The sequence below is a fragment of the Tachysurus fulvidraco genome, chromosome 18, assembly GCF_022655615.1.
Source record: "Tachysurus fulvidraco isolate hzauxx_2018 chromosome 18, HZAU_PFXX_2.0, whole genome shotgun sequence".
In the NCBI taxonomy this organism is placed as follows: Eukaryota; Metazoa; Chordata; class Actinopteri; order Siluriformes; family Bagridae; genus Tachysurus; species Tachysurus fulvidraco.
The window spans coordinates 13,923,792-13,944,825 of record NC_062535.1 but is presented as its reverse complement, the minus strand read 5'-3'; the positions used below and the strand labels follow the sequence as shown (position 1 = coordinate 13,944,825).

The window sequence follows — 21,034 nt, the reverse complement described above, 5'->3', positions numbered from 1 at the left end:
GCTTGGAGATGATGATTCAGTGACACAGAAGGAAAACAGAGCCCTCAATCCATTCCATATTTTCAGTAATGTAATGAAAGCTGTGTTTTTACTAGTACATATAGCATAGTACATATATCTGTATCTGTTAAGTGCTCCAAATAACTGTGTGTGGGTGTGGCTTAAATCTTAAAGGCTCTTGAGTTGACTTATTTTTTAAATGTACGTCAATGGCAATGTGGTAGCTTAGTGGTTAAGGTGTTGGGCTACTGATCGCAAGGTTTGAACCCCACTGCCACCAAACTGCCACTGCTGGGCCCATGAGCAAGGCCCTTAACATTGTATTGATGCAAAGGACAACTCCATGTGGTCCTTATTTGTCAGACTGAGTGTCACCCATATGAGGATGAGGTTCCCCTTTGAGTCTGGTTCCTCTCAAGGTTTCTTCCTTTACCATACAAGAGAGGTTTTTCCTCACTGGTTGCCTGAGTCACCTCAGACTTGCTCATTGGGGATAAATACAAACACATTTAAATATATCTAATATGAATCTTGAATTTTGTGTTCTATTAATCTTTATATTATTCTTTATAATAACCTTTTCTTCTATGTTTATGTTCTGTAAAGCTGCTTTGAGACGATGTCAACTGTAGAAAGCGCTATACAAATGAACTTGAATTGAATTGAATTGAATTAACCCTCAGGTACTCAGCTGTGTAAATGTAGGTCGCTCTGGATAAGGACGTCTGCCAAATGCCGTAAATATTAATACACTTGGCAGACGCCCTCATCCAGAGCGACTTACATTACAGACAGAGTTAAGGGCCTTGCTCAAGGGCCCAGCAGTGGCAGGGTTAGGGTTTGGGTTAGTCCAACATCTTAACCACTCAACTACCACTTCCTTTTAACATTTATCTTGATGACTATGCCCTAGGAAACCCCTGGAACATTCTAGAAAAGAATTTATCTTTATGTATATTGTTCTAGCACAATTAATTGTATAAACATATAAAGGTATAAACACTGACCAGGCAGTTCATAAGGATGAATGAATGAATTTAATAAAAGAAATGGCTTACAAGTGTGACCCCAGTATATTGGATTCACAAGACAAGACAATTTTGAAAAGAAATGAAGAATAAATATTAATAGTTGTTTATTACTAAAAAACTAAAACCAATCTTTTGCAAGATCTCAGCAGCTAGAGCAGAAATAATGTGCTAGTAAATGCTGTTCGCAGTATTGGCATTATATAATTCAAAATATATTTATAAATCATAACTGACCCTTCCAGACAAGCAGGCAGGGGGTACTGTGCATCTCGCCCGCATTATTTTAATCAAGCATGTCACATCCTCAGTCCAGATTGAATTGCAAGTTCTGGGGGAAGAGACGCTGTTGCCAGAGGACATTTGATCCATTATGAGATTTCACTTCGATCTGTTTTTTTTTTTTTTTTAACCACCGAAAGGTAAGCTTTGTAGTCTAATGTTGTGCATCAGCTGGTTGCTTTTTAGCTACGGCATTCAAATAGATTCTAATGGGATGAAAAAAAACAAAAAAAACTTGCCAGAGTGCTTTCAAGAGTGGACAGTATTCAGTGTCTGAAAAGTGCTATGAAAGGCCTAAGTGGTTAAACAGCTTCCGAGCGATATTTTTAGCATCTAAACACAACAATGGCATCGCAAGTGCACTCCAAAATAGCCAGCTTTATTCTGAATCTTCACTTTGTGCCGGTTGTATAATTCATCCATTACAATTGGTGAAACAAGTGTGAATATTAAATTAGTTATAGATCATGTAGCAGGTTGAAGGTTTGGGAAGTGGTCACTCATTAATTTCATACCTTGGAGATTGGGAGCTGAGCAATTAGGGTTTTATAATAGAAAGAAAAAAAAATCTCTGGACTTTTGTGGGGTTTTTTTTTTTTCTGGACTAACCTCAACTAACAGGGTTTGAGCTTGATGGTACCTTCACATCCTGACCTAATGAATTGCATGTGGATATTTTTAGAGTCTGTTAAATGTTGTAAATGTAAACGAAACCCTGGATTGTTGCAATATCACCCATGAGATTTTATCTCAGGCTTCAGTTTACGGTGACTTTTGAGATGTTCCTTGACATTTCATTACCATCTTATTAACATGAAAGCGATTCTTCGGATGATAAAATGTGCAATCTGAGTGACTTTTAACTTTCAAAAATAAATCTATAAAGTACAGAATGAGGATTAGAAGCTTATTCTTTAAAGGCTCATTATTTAAATTCATACAATCATATTTTGATTATTTATTGTGGCTCTGAAGCCCTACTGACAGATCATATTAGCATTGAGTTGATATTATTTATAGACCTACTTGCTTTTGAGTTATTGAGGTTCAGATTAAATCGATTCCATTCAATTGACTACAAGAACTCGATGAAAAATATAATCCGAATTTAACAGACCCCTAGCCATGCTTTCTCTGGGTCAGACATCTGAAACCCAAATACCGCTGAAAACAAACACTAAGATGATTAGTAAAACAAGCAGTAATTAAACTTAACGTACCCTCTGAATAATGGGACAGGGTCAGCAAGCTCACGCATGACGCTCCAGCTCCCGATCCAAATATCGTCACCCTTTTCGGATCGCCTTTGAAGGCCTGGATGTTGTCTTTGATCCACCGCAATGCTTGAATCTGGTCCAACAGGCCGTAATTCCCTTTGGCAGCTTGATCCCCTGTGCTTAGAAATCCTGTTGGCACAGAATATAACAACATTTGAGCATTGTTGAATTGATTTAAAAAAAAAAATAAAGAGGTAGTGAAGCATATAGCAGAGTCCCGGGATTGATTGATGTGTGAATGGTTAATCCTGTACAATCAGACCTGGGTTTTGGCAACAGTGTAACAGCAAGAGAAAGAAGGAGACATGATTTGCAGACAACGACATGACTATTTTATTTCATTTTTTTCGTGTTTATGTGTTGAGAGAAAGATGAGGAGATCATTAAAAGAGAATCAGCAGTGGGTCATCAGGTAGTTTTAGCTGACGTCTTCAATACAGTAAAAGTAGATAAGGCTCATGGGTACTGTAGTATTTAGTTTACTGTCCGATTTGACACACCGAATAGATGGAAAATACGGCTTTTCTCAGAAATGAAACCATAGCACAATGGTTAGTACTAGTAGTAGTAGTAAATCTCCTGGTTATATGTTGAGTAATGTAGTGCTTAAAGTTTAAAAATGAATAACAAATGAGCAAAAACAATGCTGCCAAATGGTGCAGACAAGAAAGATGCTTCCTATTGAAATACATTAGATCGAAAGTCGTGCTGAGTGCATTTAAAAAAAAAAAAACAACAACAACTTTGACACTTTTTCATTGTAACTTTGAACAAATGTTTTAAACTCATGGTATCTTAAGTATGTAACCTAGTGAGCCAACATTAATGTATTCAATGTTAGAGATTTAAGTACTTATGTACGTCGCTCTGGATAAGGGCGTCTGCCAAATGCTGTAAATGTAAAAATGTAAATGAGTGACACGAAAAAAAGGGAAATTCGTGTCCACGAACACGAATCAAATAGATTACATTTCGTGACCTATGTCACGAACTGCCGTGAGACTGGGTTGTATAGTGACTGTTTGCAGTATCTATACTCAAGGTCGATGCATTTGAATGGAAGATCGTTTCGGCCGAAAGCGTGTTGCCACGTTATTTTCTTTAAGGACTGGTGTAGCCTTTTACACATTACTCGCTCCATCTCGCAACACCGACCTTTTAAAGCCAGCACTTGCCCACGTCCACAGTCTAACACCGGACCCTTTATAATAATAAAGTAATGGATATTGAGTGTCATAAAACGTCTAGTGTTAAACTATTTCTCTTTTAGCTTTCTCTTAACTAAGACTATGTTTACATGACTTTATGAGCATAAAGTTATTTATTAAAATACTGCATACACAACCAAACCCCCACCCCCGTCCTCCTCCCCCCCGGGTCTGTACCAGCTCCGATTGTCTTCCGTGCGATAAAGATTTTGGACCTCCACTGAGATGAGGCCGACTCAGTGAATCCTGAGGCATCTAGAGATCTATCAGCTACAGTTAGACGTTAGACTCTGCTATACTAAAATGATGTGAACACCATGTGATCTTTTGCATCTATGCAACATCTGTTTGACTGTATGTTTATAATCACACCCTCCAGTGTCACCCATATGAGGATGAGGTTCCCCTTTGAGTCTGGTTCCTCTCAAGGTTTCTTCCTTTACCGTCTAAGGGTGTTTTTCCTCACCACTGTAGAGGATTTTCTTCATGTAAGATGCTTTGCTTCTTTTTGGCCTGTGATAAGAATTTATGGATGCAGTTTTTTTGTTATTTTTTTGTCATGCTGATTCTCTCACAATAGCCTCCTCACCTTTGTGCCAAAGCATCAAACTGTTTCAGCAAATGTCTGAAACTTAGCCTGAAGGATTTGCTCTGTGCAGAGGGCACTAATGGCTGCCCCTAATATTCCCTAAGTTTTATTTCCGCCTTATCGCGACGGCCCATCGCCTTGACAACCAGATCAAAAAGATTTCAGATGCACAAAGAGATCATCCGAAGTGCGCTTTTTTACACGGTTATTTGGCCATCATGTCTACTTGCAAAGGGTTTGGTGTTACAGTACCTTTATTTCAATTCCTGACGTTTTTTTGGCTGCTCTTTTTAAACGTGAATGCCAAAAGTGTCCCATTTATCGCGGTGTTTAAAATAAGTCATTCAAGTGATATGGGGGGAAAAAAGTGACAGCTTGGCAGCGACCTTTGTGAGATCCTTGCTGTGAAAGGGGGAAAAAATTGCTCAATTATATGACTCAATTATAATTATAATGCACGCTCAGCATGGCAGGATCTTTTTCAGAGCTCTGTCAGGAACCTATGTCATTGCTTTCGCAGTGTCTATGAAGTACTAAATCATCCGTGCCACTTAAGAGACTCCTATAACGCAGTGACTTCTCGAAGGAATGGACTCATGATATGATCTCGGCGACGTTTTAAGTGAAAAGTGGCGCTCTGATGCAGATCCGGCAAGGAACATACATGTTCTTGGTGTTGAGTTGGAATGAATCTGTTAAAATAAATAAAACACAGGGAATCTTTCCACCTTGGGTGCATGGTGATAGTTATCTTGTTTCTCCAAAAGCCAAAAGGAAACATTGGCAAATATCAATCCTTCAAATATGTCAAATTACGCGCTACTGCAGTGATCGGCTTGTGGCTTACTAACCAACCCTAAATAATCAATGAGCAAAAAATTGCCACTTGACAGATTAGCCAAGAGGTTTAAACCCATTAGCAATGCCTCGCAGCAGCCTCCAGGGTGTCTGCTCCATTCTCTTGGCCAGACTTGGCCTCATTCCCCTCCGGAGGGTGCAGTTATAGACCAGAACAGTTCAGGGTAAATAGGATAAGGAGTATGTGTAAGCAGAAGAGAGATTTAGTTGGTCATGCTGACATGGGGCTGGAGGGATTACAACATTGGCAACTCTAGAACCCTGAAACGGATATCCTGGAGCCTCGGTGTGGATAGAATTGCCAAAATATTTTGACTTCTTAATGAAGACTTCATAACACTGACACTTCTCCAAAAGTCATAAAAAACTCTACTTATGAAAAAGGGAACTTACAATATTTGGCACCTGGTTTATTGGCAGCCACATGTTTATTAATGACCGTAGCATGTAACAGAAATGAGACTCTTTCAATAATATTTTATGAGGTTGAAAAACACTTACAGAAGTATTTTGGTCCAATCCTCGATTCCTAGTATTTAAATTCCAAGATTGCATCCTAGGTCCTTTTCCTGGCAGCTTCAGCTTTACCCATAATGATGAACAACCAACCAAAAGGTTTATATGTCTGACTGTTTCTTTACACTAAGAACAATTTTTAGATAAATAAATGTGGTAAAAAAAAAAAAAAGTGGTTGTTTTTAGCCAGTTACAATGGTTTGGGTCAGATCCAGTTTGTGCTTTTTTTCAAACCACTGGAAGGAGATCTCAGGGTATAACCAGGACCCTATGGAGAACTAGGAATAAGGAACGGACTGACCTGCTTTACCTGTTGCCACCACAAACCTCACCATGAATAGCAGAAGGAAAATAAACGAACAAATAATTCTAATATATATTTATTAGTAACAAATACATACCGAATCTTATCTGACTTAAAGGCAGGGTCTCTGATTTTTGAAAGCCAATGTCGACATTTGAAATCACCAAAACAAGCAAGAAAAAATCACCTCAAGTAAAGTCGGCCACATATTCACAGATTGGAGTTTCCCGAGTCAATAGCTCCTGAGCTAAACTCTGTTACTACACCAATAACACCTCTTTTCTATCATAGTAATGTAGAGATGTAGCTACAAGCACACAAAACACGGTTGTAGCTGCCTCTCTACATTACTATGATAGAAAAGAGGTGTTATTTGTGTAGTAACAGCGTTTAGCTCAGGAGTTATTGACTCGGGAAACTTCAACCTGTGAATATATGGCCGACTTCCTGCTCCTTCAGTTCTCTCCAGCGCTGGAAAGCGGATCCTATATTAACATGTCCTACTTCTTGCCTTATCGTAAGTCTTTCTTCTCTTTCTTTGTTTTTATCCCGCATGTCAATGTTAAAACCGCTTTCTGCTAATGTCACACATGCACACTGAACACTCTCTCTGCCCATATTAACAAGCCCCGCCCCTTTATGCTCATTGGCTACATGTTAGTTTTGATTTTTGTTTATTACTCAGTTTTCTGAAACATTTCTCAAAAATAAGAGACCCTGCTTTTAACTATCAAAAAATATTGTTTAAAAAATAAATAATTTTGGTGCTTATATGCTTTTTTACATTTTTTTAATCATTTGGTTTACTTTTTTTTACAAAATTATTGCCACTTCCAATATTATGTGACTTGAAAATTAGTTGTGTGTAACTAGTTGTGTATATTGTTTTGCAACTTGAACCAACTTTCTGTTAAAAGCTGACTAAAATCCACAGCTGGACCCTTCGCAAAGCTGTTTACGAGTCACTCAGGTATTCCAGAGCGTACTGCAGTTCCAGGTTAGAGATATTACTAAGCATTAATGCAGTCTCCGGTGTGGGGATTAAGGCTAGGCCTTCATCGGCTCTCTGCCCCTATCTCACTGGTTCTCGCTAATCTCTGTCTGTATTAAAAAATGAAGCTGCCAGAAGCTTCCGGCAGCATTATAAGCAGCTCTGACCAAACACCGGAGACAGATCACCAGTTTGAATGACACTGGACATACAGCTGTCCTTCAGACTCTTCCCTTCAAACAGTCAATGTGATTGCTGTCTCAGACTGGATTGAGTGCAATCGTGAGCACATTAGCATCATCAACAAAGCGTGAATGACATAATTATGCAACAGGAATGAAATTTTTATGACTAGATATGTGCTTTCACTTAGGGCTAAATAAATCAGTTTGAGGAAATTATCAATTCACCAAAAATGGTCTTGGAATACAAATGTATGACATTTAAGAGGAATGATTAACTGTAACAATTCTGTCTTTGTGTGTGTGTGTGTGTGTGTGTGTGTGTGTGTGTGTGTGTGTGTGTGTGTGTGTGTGTGTGTGTGTGTGTGTGTGTGTGAGAGAGAGAGAGCTCTTCCTTAAACACTCCATTGTACTCCCTCTTTTATCGCTGCCGCCTAGAAAGGTATCGATCCTCTAAAATCTGCTGACATGACTGATAATGTTGGAAGCTGTGCATTAAAAGTTCTGGCCAGTTACCAGCTAAAAACAATATTAATCACGCAGCATGTTTAACAACATTATTTATGCAGAAGAATGATCATTAAGCACAGCTGGATTTGAGCTGGAGAGAGAGATTGATTTGTTACATAATCCATACCTCTTCCTTCCCCTGAGCTTTGTTTGCCGTACATTTCCGGACATAATTACGCTATATAAAAAGGCGCTATCTTTTTTCGATTATTTATTCAAAAACAAAAAACAACAACGTTATGCTGTGTAATGAATTGCAATAACCCTCAGATTGTACCTGCTTGTAACTGCCCTTCACATTGATTGATAGATCTGATTTTGACACAATAACATCGTTCAGAAATGCAACTCAAGGAAACACACTAAGTGAAGAGTAAGGTTATAGAGAGTGGATAAATCATGTCAGTTTTTTTTTTAACTTAAATGTAATCCATCGAATTGCAACATTAAAGTGATAAATAAGTAGAAATCATGTCAGGATATGCCATGCTGATAGACTCTCGACAGAAAAAAAGTTGCATAATAAATTCAACAATGTATAGTTTGTATTTTAGGGGTGCATAAACTTATGCTAATTAATCATTGTACTATTTTTTTTCCCCCTGTGGTTTTCCCCAGATATATCAGAGAGGCTGCCAGGAGACTTACATCAACATTCTTCATGTGTACTGTATAAGTTATGGACCTTTGCCTATAATACACCAAAACAGAGACAGTTATCCATAATCCTGAGGTCAAACATGTTACGGTCTGATGAGACCAACGTAAAACCTTTTGGTCATTATTCAAAAACTTAGCTTCAGTGCAAATCCCCCAAACACCATACTCATGCTGAAGCACTTCTCTTGTATACAGAATGCTCTCTCTCAGGGATCATGACAGTTCTACTGTATATTGGGTTCATTTTCAGATTGTTTTTGTACAGTATATGAACTCTTTTCTTGTTTTGTATTATGTATTATTATTATTACAATGATAATAATTATTATTATTATTAGGAAGAGGAGGAGGAGGACTGGGAGGAAATGAAAGTAATAATTACAGTAATAATTGTGGTTGTGAAAGTAAGCGCTAGTATCAGTATCAGTAGTAGCAGTTTCAGTAGCAGTTGTAGAAGTAGTAATAGTAGCAGTAGCAGTAGTAGTTGCAGTAGCGGTTTTAGAAGCAGATTCAATAGCAGTAGCAGTAGCAGTATCAGTTGTATTAGCGCTAGAAGTAGCAGAAGCCATATCAGAGGCAGCTGTATCAGTAGTAGCAGGAACAGTAGCAGTAGCAGTATCAGTATCAGTAGTACAGTAGTTGCAGTATCAGTAGCAGTTGTATTAGCGCTAGAAGTAGCAGAAGCAGTATCAGAGGTAGCTGTAACAGTAATATCAGTATCAGTAGTAGTTTCAGTAGCAGAAGCAGTATCATTATCGGTATCAGTTGTACAGTACTAGCGCTAGAAATAGTAGTTGCAGTAGCAGTTTCAGTAGCAGTATCAGTTGTACTAGCGCTAGAAGTAGTAGTAGTAGCAGTAGCAGTTTTAGTAGCAGTTTCATTAGCAGTAGCAGTTTTAGTAGCAGTTTCATTAGCAGTAGCAGTTTTAGTAGCAGTTTCATTAGCAGTAGCAGTATTAGTTGTATTAGTATTAGTTGTACTAGCACTAGAAGTAGCAGTATCAGAAGTATCAGTATCAGTAGCAGAAGCAGTATCAATAGCAGTTGTACTATAGCTAGATGTAGTAGTAGCAATAAGGCAGTAGGCCAGGCAGCTTTTGCCATTCATTGCCATTTGCTAATGTAATTAGTTCCAGCTAATTCTTAGTCAATAAGAGCACAGACCCTAATCATAAACCTAAATCAAGAGAGAAAATAAATAAAATAAAGCCAGTTAGACTGCCAGAAACACTGACACCTTCATATTCACTTTAATCCTTGATTATTGCTTGGCATCATTTTTCTATCAACAACACTATGCTGATGAGGCTTTAAATAAACAGACCGACATTATGTTTATTAAAAAAAAACACAACAAAAAAATACACAGAGAACACTGATGCTTGCTATGTTCTCTTACTGGAAAAAAAAAAGCAGACAAACCAAACGCTTGGAAAAACGTCTATACTGTATTCTCCTATATTAGTGATTTTTAAAGGCAGGGTCTCCAATTTTTGAAAGCCAATGTTGACATAAAAATCACCAAAACAAACACGCCCCTAACCGAACTGGGTCCCACCCCCTGTATTGATAGCTCCGCCCACACATACATACGTAACCCAGGCAAATAATGGAAAGAAATGTGTCTTTATCATAGCTGAAGGGAAGAAAAATACGATTGCAGATAAAAAAGCAAAAATGACACACAGCATTTATTAGTTCTATGAAACAAAGCAAAACAGCGTTTAGCTCAGGAGTTATTCACTCGGGAAACTCCGACCTGTGAATATGTGGCCGACTTCCTGCTCCTTCAGTTCTCTCCAGCGCTGGAAAGCTGATCCTATATTAACACGTCCTACTTCTTGCCTTATCGCAAGCCTTTCTTCTCTTTCTTTCTTTGTTTTTATCCTCCATGTCAATGTTAAAACCCCTTTCTGCTAATGTCACACATGCGCACTGAACACTCTCTCCGCCGCATATTGACAAGACCCGCCCCTTTCTGCTCATTGGCTACAAGTTTGTTTTGATTTTTGTTTATTATTCGGCACAACTCGGTTTTCTGAAGCATTTCTCAAAAATCTGAGACCCTGCCTTTAAGTGCTAGTCTATGATCTTGCTTGAAGTATCATGACATAAACAATTTTGATAAAACTTTGTTACGTTAGACGAAAATGTCTGGAAATTGAGTTATTAGTGTCTCCAGTAGGTATAGTGAGCCGCGATCCTTATCAGTGCCTGAAATCACACTTAGGAAGCTTGAAAGCTTATTGAGACACACCCTGTGTGTGTGTGTGTGTGTGTGTGTGTGTGTGTGTGTGTGTGTGTGTGTGTGTGTGTGTGTGTGTGTGTGTGTCATATATAATGTAAACCCTGATTAAAATACAGCACTTCCTTTAGCTTCCTTTAGATATAGCGCTGATTGCATGAATCGTTTTGTCTATGACACTGAATATCTTCTTAAAAAATTTCAATATCCAAAAAAGAGAGAAGATAAGAAAGAAAAGGGAAAAAAAAAGAAAAAAGAAAGCCAGCATCCTGACAGATTGACGTTAATAGTTCCTAATTGTGCTCGCTGTCAGCAAGATAATCCTTTTGGTTCCCAGATGAAATGTTAATTATCAAAGGGAGTGATGTGCGGGGAACATTGCGGATTAACTGAGCTGGGTCAGGTCACTCGCACAAACACACACACACACACACACACACACACACACACACACACACACACACACACACACACACACACACAAAGCCTTTTCATGCCACTGAAATCAGCCCAGCTCCTAAACCTGTATTGTGATCTTTAAACTTCCTCAGCTCGCAGAATCAAGTGCATTCGTTTATTATTCTCTCCGGTGCATCACCTATTTAAAATTCTATATTTACCTGGCACAACACATGACATTGAATACTGATAGAATCCACGCTTTGTCTTCTTTGAAGGGAAAGACAAAACCTGACGCATTGCAGTTCCCGAGGTTTGCGCACATCTACCGTCAAACAGCTGGAACAATCTACACTTAGGCTTCAGTGAAATCCTCAGTCAAAGAGCCAGGACGAGTTTGCACCACAATGGAGTCGAAGCTCATTTATCCTCTTTGCCAAGTCTGAACAAACCAAACTTAGCTTGATACACGCTGTGCGCTGCCAATGTTTGATTTTACGTCCACGCTATACAGAAAATACCAGCAAAGAACCATGACAAGCAAAAAATTTAACCCTTTGTACCAGCATTAGGGAAGATTTGCAATCAGTGTAAACAAGCGAATTATTTTATGATCGTGAATCTGATCTAAAATGTGTCAAAAAGATTTGTGTGGAAAAATAATGTATATTTAGTATCTAGTATAGTATAAAAACAGACACTGTTGAACATGGAAACAACCAAACAGACACAAATATTGTTTTACAGCCAGAGGATTTTTTTTTATTATTCAGAAGGTTTCTTTTTAGTAGCTAATTTAAGTAAATGAGGTTTACTTACATAAATGTATACTGTACATTCAATTCATTATAAAGCGTAAAATATCATATCATTATACAGTTATACAACTGATACACCTTAAGGTGACCTGTTACAGGATGATGTCTAACATCATCCACTTCGCTATTCGTTATTGTTCTGTGTGTTTACAATTACGCTACGTGTTGTCTGTATTGTTATTGGTTGTTTTCCTTATTGTGTTTATATTGCCTGCATTTGTTTTGATTATTAGCTTGTCTATTTAAACCCCTGTGTGTCTTCTAATCTCTGCGAGGTATTCGTTTCTTTTCCTTTGGAGTTTGTTGATACCGAGCTTTTTGTTCTTGTTTCTTGATTCTGTTGAGTTTTTGACTTTGCCTTGTTATCTCTTCTCCACCTTGATATCTTGATTTTGCCATGTCAGAGACACCGGAGACTTCTTTCAGACATGCCAAATAACGTCATTTTTAAATCGGTTTATGTTGCCCAGTTGAAGTGAAGTGAAGTGACATACGGCTAAGTACGTTGACCCATACTCAGAATCAGAATTCGTCCTCTGCATTTAACCCATCCAAAGTGCACACACACAGCAATGAACACACACACACCGTGAACACACACCCATTTATGCTGCGGCGCCCGGGGAGCAGTTGGGGGAGATTCGGTGCCTTGCTCAGTCGTGGCCGGCCTGAGACTCGAACCCACAACCTTCAGGTTACAAGTCAGACGCCACGACTGCCCCCAGTTTATGTTGTTACCATAGAAACGTATTGGTACTGACACATTAAGATAAACCTGTGATTTATATTTACAGCCTCTGAATCCACCAATCAGAAGCTGATTATATATATATATATATATAAAAATCCTTTCAGGGGTTTTCACCTGGTGGTCCAGCAGCAGGATCCCACCACTGTGCTGACCCCAATGGAGCAGCCGAAAGAAAAACAACAACTTTCAAAGTTTTTTTAGACTGACCTTCTGGGATAACTGATATATCATTAAAAAAAAAATCAGTGTAGAAACAATAGACTGCCTTTTTTTTTAATCTGAAAGGATTCAAAAACAGAACACATTTGGGAAGCTTTTAATCCTTAACTATTTGAAGAACCATTTAAAAACAATTCATCCATAGTTTTTTTTTTTTATTGTTGCAGACAAAATCCACGTAAAAAAAAAATTGATAAATTGAACTGAATCCTACACCAGACTGTATCCCTTTTAGAAAAAGCATTGAAGCAGAACTTTTCTATCAACCTAGAAGCATTAACCATTACATTAAGCTTGAGAAACTCCTTTTCTGGATCTACTGCATCTTACGGCTTGCTCGTAAAAACCCACAGCTAGGTTTCAATTATTGAATGTCTGCCGGCATACGAGCAGAACCATTAACCTACAAACCACAAGACATGACTGCATTTGGTAGCTGATACATGCCAAGAGGCTTGAGGTTACATAACACAATACCATCTGATTGACAGCTGAACGGGAAACCAAACTCTCAAAGTGGATCTGCGATCACTGGGGAAATCTGAATGCATTAATGTCATGGACTCAAAAGTGTCACATGTGTGAAGAAAAAGCTTGGTTTATTCCCAACAGTTATTTAAGTGTATATAGAATTGAATTGACAAGTACAGCTTTAAACACGGGGGTTAAATACTATTACACACTTCTTGTTCCATGACACAGAACAAACAACTTCATGGTCTCATATATCCAGTGTTAATAAACACACGTATTCTTAGACGTCGCTTAACTTTCCGTTTAATGTATATTTAGTGATCTGCCATCTGTTGTTTGCACAGTGAAAAACCATCATTGGGCGATGCCAACAAATAAATAAATAAATAAATAAATAAATAAATAAATAAATAAATAAATAAAATTTGTTCCAATTTCCATTTCATTTACATTTATTCATTTGGCAGATGCTTTTTATCCAAAGTTGAACACATCCAAGTGTAGAGGTCCAAAAGGACTGGAGCCTGACTTTCACTAACTAATTAGTAATAGACATTTATAAACAGCATGATGGAAGGCAAAAATAGATAGATAGATAGATAGATAGATAGATAGATAGATAGATAGATAGATAGATAGATAGATAGATAGATAGATAGATAGATAGATAGATAGATAGAAACTTTATCCCAATAAACTTTTACCCAATCTTACTGCTCCATAAAACATTAATAATATAATAATATTAATATTAATTCCAACAACAATATTAATATTGTACTGTTTTTACAAACAATTCTGGTATATATATATATATATATATATATATATATATATATATAGAGAGAGAGAGATATACCTCGGCTCTCACATCATTTTGGTGTGCTCACCATCACCACGTGTTTTTTATGTGAACGATTGGATATATCGATAATATCTGAATTCATTTTGGACTCCGGAAAAATTCTTCAAAATGGCAGAAATATTTTTACAGCAGAAATGAAATCGGTGATAAACGTTATGTTGATGTTTTAAGGCCATATAATATGAACTGTCCAAAGGTATTTTTGTCCTATTTTTGTTTTTGGTCTATTTTATTAGAGTGGGACTGAAAATATCCATCCATCCAGCATCCATCCATCCATCCATCCATCCATCCAGCCATTCATCCATCCATCCTCTACGTATCCAACCTGGAGTCTATCTCAGGAGACTCAGGGCACAAGCCATATTCCAGTCCATCATATGGCACAATCACACACCCATTCACACACTACAGACAATTTCAAGATGCCAGTCAGCCTAAAATGCATGTCTATGAACTGGGGAAGGAAACTGTAGAACCCAGAGAAAACCCCTGAGGCACATGGAGAATACTCCACACATGCATAGAGGAGGCAGGAGTTCGAACAGCAGGATATATATTTGTGACGTCTATAAGAGTGCGATAGAGAAATATGCATGCATCGAATTAGATTCAGCTCGGCAGAGAAGCAGAGGCAGAACCTGTGACAGTGTGACAGTTGGTTGATTCGCTCCTCACTCGGGGCGAAGCAATTCGTTTTATCTGTTAAACAGAGTCATATTGTTTTCTGTCATTTCAGCATGACTGTGATCCCCCATGCACAATCAGCTTTCATCATCAACTGTGAGCGAAAAAAAAAAAAAGAGAAGGCGTACGGTGTAGTGATAGAATCTGTGTCCTCTCAGCTCGGGGAATTGGTCAGCTTTAACCGTGAAACCGTGCGACTCTCTACACATGCTGGGATGCGATATACGACCCGTGTGATCTGATAACGTATGTTCGTTAAATTCTGCCAAGGTAATTAGAATCTGTAGGAAGCCCCACACAAGCCTTGTCCTCCAGGACTTAAAATATGAACAAGTACCCTCTGCACTGTGCTCTGCAGGACTAGAGTACATAACTCTAAGTGTGTATAAGAGTTAACACGTTTCCTTTTCTGTACAGGGTCAGAGTAAGAATGCTTGTATGTAATAACTCTTACTCCGAGTTTAGGAATTCCAATCGTTTCCAAAGATGTTTCTCAGATGTTACTCTGGGTTCTGTGTTGTAGCTAATGTACCTAACCGAGGCTGAAATACGAGGCTCGGGCACATGGACGCGCTCCAACCAGCATTGCACAAATGAAAGAGCTGCAGAAGTACGATAGTGTAAAAGCAGAAAATATTCCCATCCATCAGCAAAACGCAGTCCCCATAATAAATGGACCCCGTTCCTCTGTTCCACTTCCTGCTTCTGTCAGAGAGACCTATTTTGATCGATGATGTCTTTTTCTGGACCACACTACATTTTGTTTCTCTCTCATCTGTTCTTTCGGTCTGCATTACATCTATTTGGGGAGAGCCTTCTCTCAGGCGCTGTGAGTGTGTGTGGTGTTGTGAGAGTGAGTGTGTGTGTGTGTGTGTGTGTGTGTGTGTGTGTGTGTGTGTGCCGCTCTCTCTGTTGCACCTGATTCTCTTAAACCAGATGAGCCTTTTTTCTTTTTCTTTTAAAACACCACTCTCACCATGTTACGCTCCAGTTAGCATGTATGCCCCCTGCAAGCGTGTGTACAAGCTGAAACCATTTAGTGAACCCTTACGAGCCAATGTGAAGCTTTGTGTTCATTTGACATGTTTAGTTTGTGGGTGAAGATGTCCCAAAACACAGCCCTGGTGAATTCTCCTTTCTGCTTGGTCGATTTTCCAACTAGTAGGTAACTCAGGTTTATTTTATTATTATGATCATGCTAATATCGCCGTAACGAGGCAGAGGTTAGCGATAGTTAGCAATGCAAACTAATCAAAAAAAAACCTTAGCAACAGGTCATGAAACGTGGCAAACAAACAATAGGGATCGAACGGCTCGGTAAGGCAGTGAACATTAGCAATACTTTGTGTTAAGTCTGTGCTTGAGCATGTGTAAATGTCTGTATTCTGGAAGTGGCAGGATGACACGGAAGTGTTTTGTATTCGAGAGAGGGCTCCCTATGGTGGGCTGGAGAAGCATCACACAGATGGATGTGAACGCTCTCACATGGATTGGGAATTGACCTCAGTACTGAACCCGAAACTACCTGTAGGAGGTGGTGTGAGTTCAGCTGCACTGGGACTGTACAGTTTAACCAGCGCATGTTTATAAGCTGCATTACACAACAATTATCATGGAAACATTGTGTTGACACCGAAGACTGAGATGATTTTCTTATTTATTTGCCATAATAACACCAAAAAAAAAATCGAAAAACGAAATATGGTAAGGCTCTCAGAGTTGTGTTCTGTATGAGCGTCTGGGATGATGTAAGATGAACGCGAATGCACCGGGGTTCGATAGAATCAAGTGAGTCTGAAACCAGAACTACACTGCAGGAGGGACTAGGATCAATCACAACGACGTGTGCAGTGTGAAAACCACCAGATATTTCGAGTTAAAGCCGCTCTTTTAATGTTCTAGACCTGATACATTTATACAAGGGATTTAAAATAAGAGCTACATAAACGTATTAAAACATGTACATTTTTTATACAATGTCACAATCAATTCAGTTATATTTATTCTCATGTTGTGGGGGAAATTCACACACTTTGGTTATTGGTTACTTGGGTTATTTCTGTTTCCACATCTCGGAATCTTTTTTGCCTCAATGTAAACCTTTATATTAAGTTTTTTTGTTTGTTTGTGTTAATGAATTTATTTCTGGGATTTTTGTTTTAATCTTCATACATTTCCTTCATATAAAAAAATGCTCATAATTTAAAGGGAAATAAATTGATTTAGGGAAATAAATACATATAAAATACAGAGATTACTGAAAAAATTGGGCAGAAAAAAAAATATGGAAGCTAAAGGTTTGTGACGACTCACTTGTTTTTTATGTGTGTGTACTGTATGTGTGTGTGTGTGTGTGTGTGTGTGTGTGTGTGGCCTCAGGCAGGTGTGTTGCTCTGACACTAGACCATCGTTAACACTCTCAGAAGCTTGTGGCACACACTCTCTCTCTCTCTCTCTCTCTCTCTCTCTCTCTCTCTCTCTCTCTCTCTCCTCTCTCTTTCCTCTCTCTGCCCTTCTCCTCTCTCTCTTTCCTCTCTCTGCCCTTCTCCTCTCTCTCTTTCCTTTCTCTGCCCTTCTCCTTTCTCTCTCTTTCCTTTCTCTGCCCTTCTCCTCTCTCTTTTTCCTCTCACTGCCCTTTGCCTCTCTCTCTGGCATGCAAGAGATCACGACATGCTTTCTGACAGAAAAGCTCTGCACTGAAGAGGAAAAATGCTGTGGTATTGGACGGGACTCACACACACACACACACACACACACATGCACACACACAGCGGCCATCTACATGCATGTACCGACCTCTCTACGTTTTTCATATCGAACCTCCTCAGCTCTTCATTAAAGCACTGCCATAAGTAACCGTGTAAATGAAGGCACACAAACCTCATCCTCTCCACAGACTGATGAGTTTCTAGTGGCTCTAAATTACACCACAGAACAGGTTTCCTCTCTCAGTGATGAATGTATGCAGTTTACGCAGCGTCATTTGGATTAGACAAGTAATGCAGCTGCTTATAAAATGAAGTATCTTTAATGAGATTTCTAAAAAAGATGGCTTTTTGATCTTATCCTCTCTCTCTACCTCTCTCTCTCTCTCTCTCTCTCTCTCTCTCTCTCTCTCTCTCTCTCTCTGCATGACATGTAAAAACTGACAGCTAAGTTTCTGAATGTGTGTAAGTTCACGGTCTGTGTTCATATTATGTGTAGGATGTGTGTATGTTCATGGTGTGGTGTACAGTATGTTCTCTCTCTCTCTCTCTCTCTCTCTCTCTCTCTCTCTCTCTCTCTCTCTTAGCAGCTTACAATTTAAAACTCTTATTAAGCATACAGTTTTCTTTAAGCCTGCGTGCGTTTTTCTAGTATGCCGATATTTTCTTTTAGAACACAGTATTATTGTTTTCATCCATCACTGAAGGTGCTCAGCTTAATGCATTTCCATTAGTCCCAAGAATATTTCTTGACTTATTATTGTTTCGTGAATTTTCATGATATTTATGTATTCAGTGAAGTAAAAAGTCAGGTTAGGAGTCTACAGATTTCATTTTATTTTAACATTATTTTAACTGTACATGAAGTGGCACAACAAGGTAACAGCTGGGTTTTAGCATTCAGCTAGTTTGTATCCTCAGAGTTATCATCATGCTAGATGTTCATAAAGATGGTGACAACTAGCATTACTATTAGCTATGCATTATAGGACTATTACTAGCTACTATTTACTATTAGCATTCAGCTAGTTTGTACTGTCAGAAGTATCATGGTGCTAGCTAACATTATTGAGATTAGGAATAAAGCTGTTGTTAGTTATCAAGGTGACAGCTAGCTTTTAGCCTTCTATCCTCTGAATTATTATCATGCTAGTTTACATTTGAGAGACACTGAATAAACTTGTTGTTAGTTAGCAAGATTTTAATAGCAGACTAGATATTAGCATGTGGCTTAAGTGAATTGCCAGAGTAATGATAGCAGCCCATGTGGTTCATTAAGATAGTGATGACTAGCTATTAGCATTCAGTTAGTTTGTATTGTCAGAAGTATTATCATGCTAGATAACATTAGTAAGATAAGGAATAAAGCTGTTGTTGGTTAGCATAGGGACAGCATTTGAGAGACAATGAATAAAGCTGCTGTTAGCATAGCATAGTCACATCTGCCTTTTAGCATTCATCTATTTTGTATTCTCAGAGTTATCATCATGCTAGCTTATGTTTCAGAGACACTGAATAAAGTTTTTTTCACAGTACTCAGTATCTTGTTGAAAGAAGCATTAATTTATCCTTGAAAATCTGAATCTTTTTTTGGGTGTAGGTTTTATTCTTTGTTCTTTGACTTCAATGTATCACTTTAATTAAGCATTTATTCTGAATATCTACACTCTATCAGGAGTAATAAAAACAATTAAAAATCAGCATTTTTAACACCTCTCAAAACAAACATTAAAATGTGAATTTCTTAGAAGTAGTAATGAATATTCAACAGGTTTTATATCAGAGTTACATATTTTCTTGGCTGAATGTCGAACATTGTAGTTTATACTGTAGCTAAAATCATCATAATATTTATATCTTATGTACTGAGCATAAACAGTGGACTTTTAGGACTGCGGAGATTAGTTTGAAGGCAAATGTTTAGTAATATAAGAAATGTCTACTGGAGCTAAATAAGCAACAACAACAACAACAAGAACAACAACAATGTTAAGAAATCTGAAGCTAAAGTTTGTTTGTTTGTGATCTTCAGGCGTGACTTCAGGCTATACTGTTCTGTCAATAAATAAAAAAATCCATGCCTATGAGTCGATAATATACGTAAATAAATAACGTACTATTGTGATTATTTTGAAGCATTAAAGCATTGATTCTTGTTGTGCATCACTACTTTTAACCTCTCTCGCTCTTCCTTGTGACAGGTGTCCTCTTTCCTCTTCACTCAGCTCCAGGATGAGGATCAATAACGACTATGTGACTGATGAACAGCCTTTGCGTGACAGACTGTAGATGCACCGGCACCACTTCTTTGCTCCGCTGGAGGCCTGTAATGTACGGCTGAAGTGTGTAAGTGCATTGGCAGGTCGTTCAGGTAGACAGGACACGATTGTGAGTGTGGGTGATAGTGTGCTGTGATCGCTCGACAGGCCCCAGGCTGGCTGGCTGCAATGACAGTTCATTCAGGTATGTGATAGGTGTGTGTTCATGTTAGACCTGGGATAAGGATATGTGTGTGTGTGTTTCATGACAGCTCGTTCGGGTCTGGTACGGGGATGTGAGGCAGTGATGGAGTCTGAGAGCCATTGGCAGATCTAGTAATGGTTTTCAGTGGGCTGAAAAACACATTTTTATAAGTGTGCCTATCTATGGTCTGGTATCCACCTTCAAAGTAAGGAATAAAAGCACGACAAGGCATGAGGTTATTGGAAGGTGCTGTGTGCATTTAGCTAGTTTGTATTGTCACAAGTATCAAGCTAGCTAACAATATTATCATGCTAGATAACATTATTGAGATTAGGAATAAAACTGTTGTTAGTTAGCAAAGCAACAGTTCGGTAATTAGCAGAGTCTTTATTAATTATGATGCTAGTTTACATTTACAGACACTGAATAAAACTGTTGTTAGTTAGCATAGTGACAGCTGCCTTTTAGCATTCAGCTAGTTTGTATCCTCAGAGTTATCATCATGCGAAGTTACATTTAAGAGACAATGAATAAATCTGTTGTTAGTTAGCCTTGTTGCTAACATTTTTTTCCACATTAGTCAGTATTTTTTATACTCTATGGTCTGGTATCTGTCTTCTAATTAAGGAATAAAGCACAACAAGGCATGCTGTTTTAAGATGGTGCTCTGATTTGTTGCTACTTCAGTTTTCCACCAATTGAAATTTGAGGATTTATGATTAAATAACCTAAGTTACATCGAATGCGTTGTGGAATTCTTATCACTTACAGTAGCTGTAAATAATCGTTCTCTTATAAGCCTCTTTTTTCTTTTGAACTTTTAAATAAAACACAGCTTGTCATAAAACTAAGCAACTGGAAAGAGCTAAAGACTTTTTCGTACTTAGAACGTTAAATAATGAGACTGGAGGCTCCTTCAATCAACGCCTGAGAGAAAACCTCACAGCTCTAAGTATGCTTATTAGTAAGCTTATTTGTCAAGCTTTGTTCTCTCCACAATATGT

At 38.3% G+C, this 21,034-nt stretch overlaps 1 protein-coding gene across 2 annotated transcripts in view; it reads right to left on the bottom strand.

The window, feature by feature from the left end:
- The window catches only part of nlgn4xa (neuroligin 4 X-linked a), a 78,556-nt gene that overhangs the window by 11,933 nt on the left and 45,589 nt on the right, over positions 1 to 21,034 (bottom strand). For both annotated transcript variants that reach the window (XM_027164084.2, XM_027164101.2), the window contains one exon: positions 2,531 to 2,716. In XM_027164084.2, the coding sequence (XP_027019885.1) occupies positions 2,531 to 2,716 (186 nt within the window). The remainder of the gene's footprint in view (positions 1 to 2,530; positions 2,717 to 21,034) is intronic.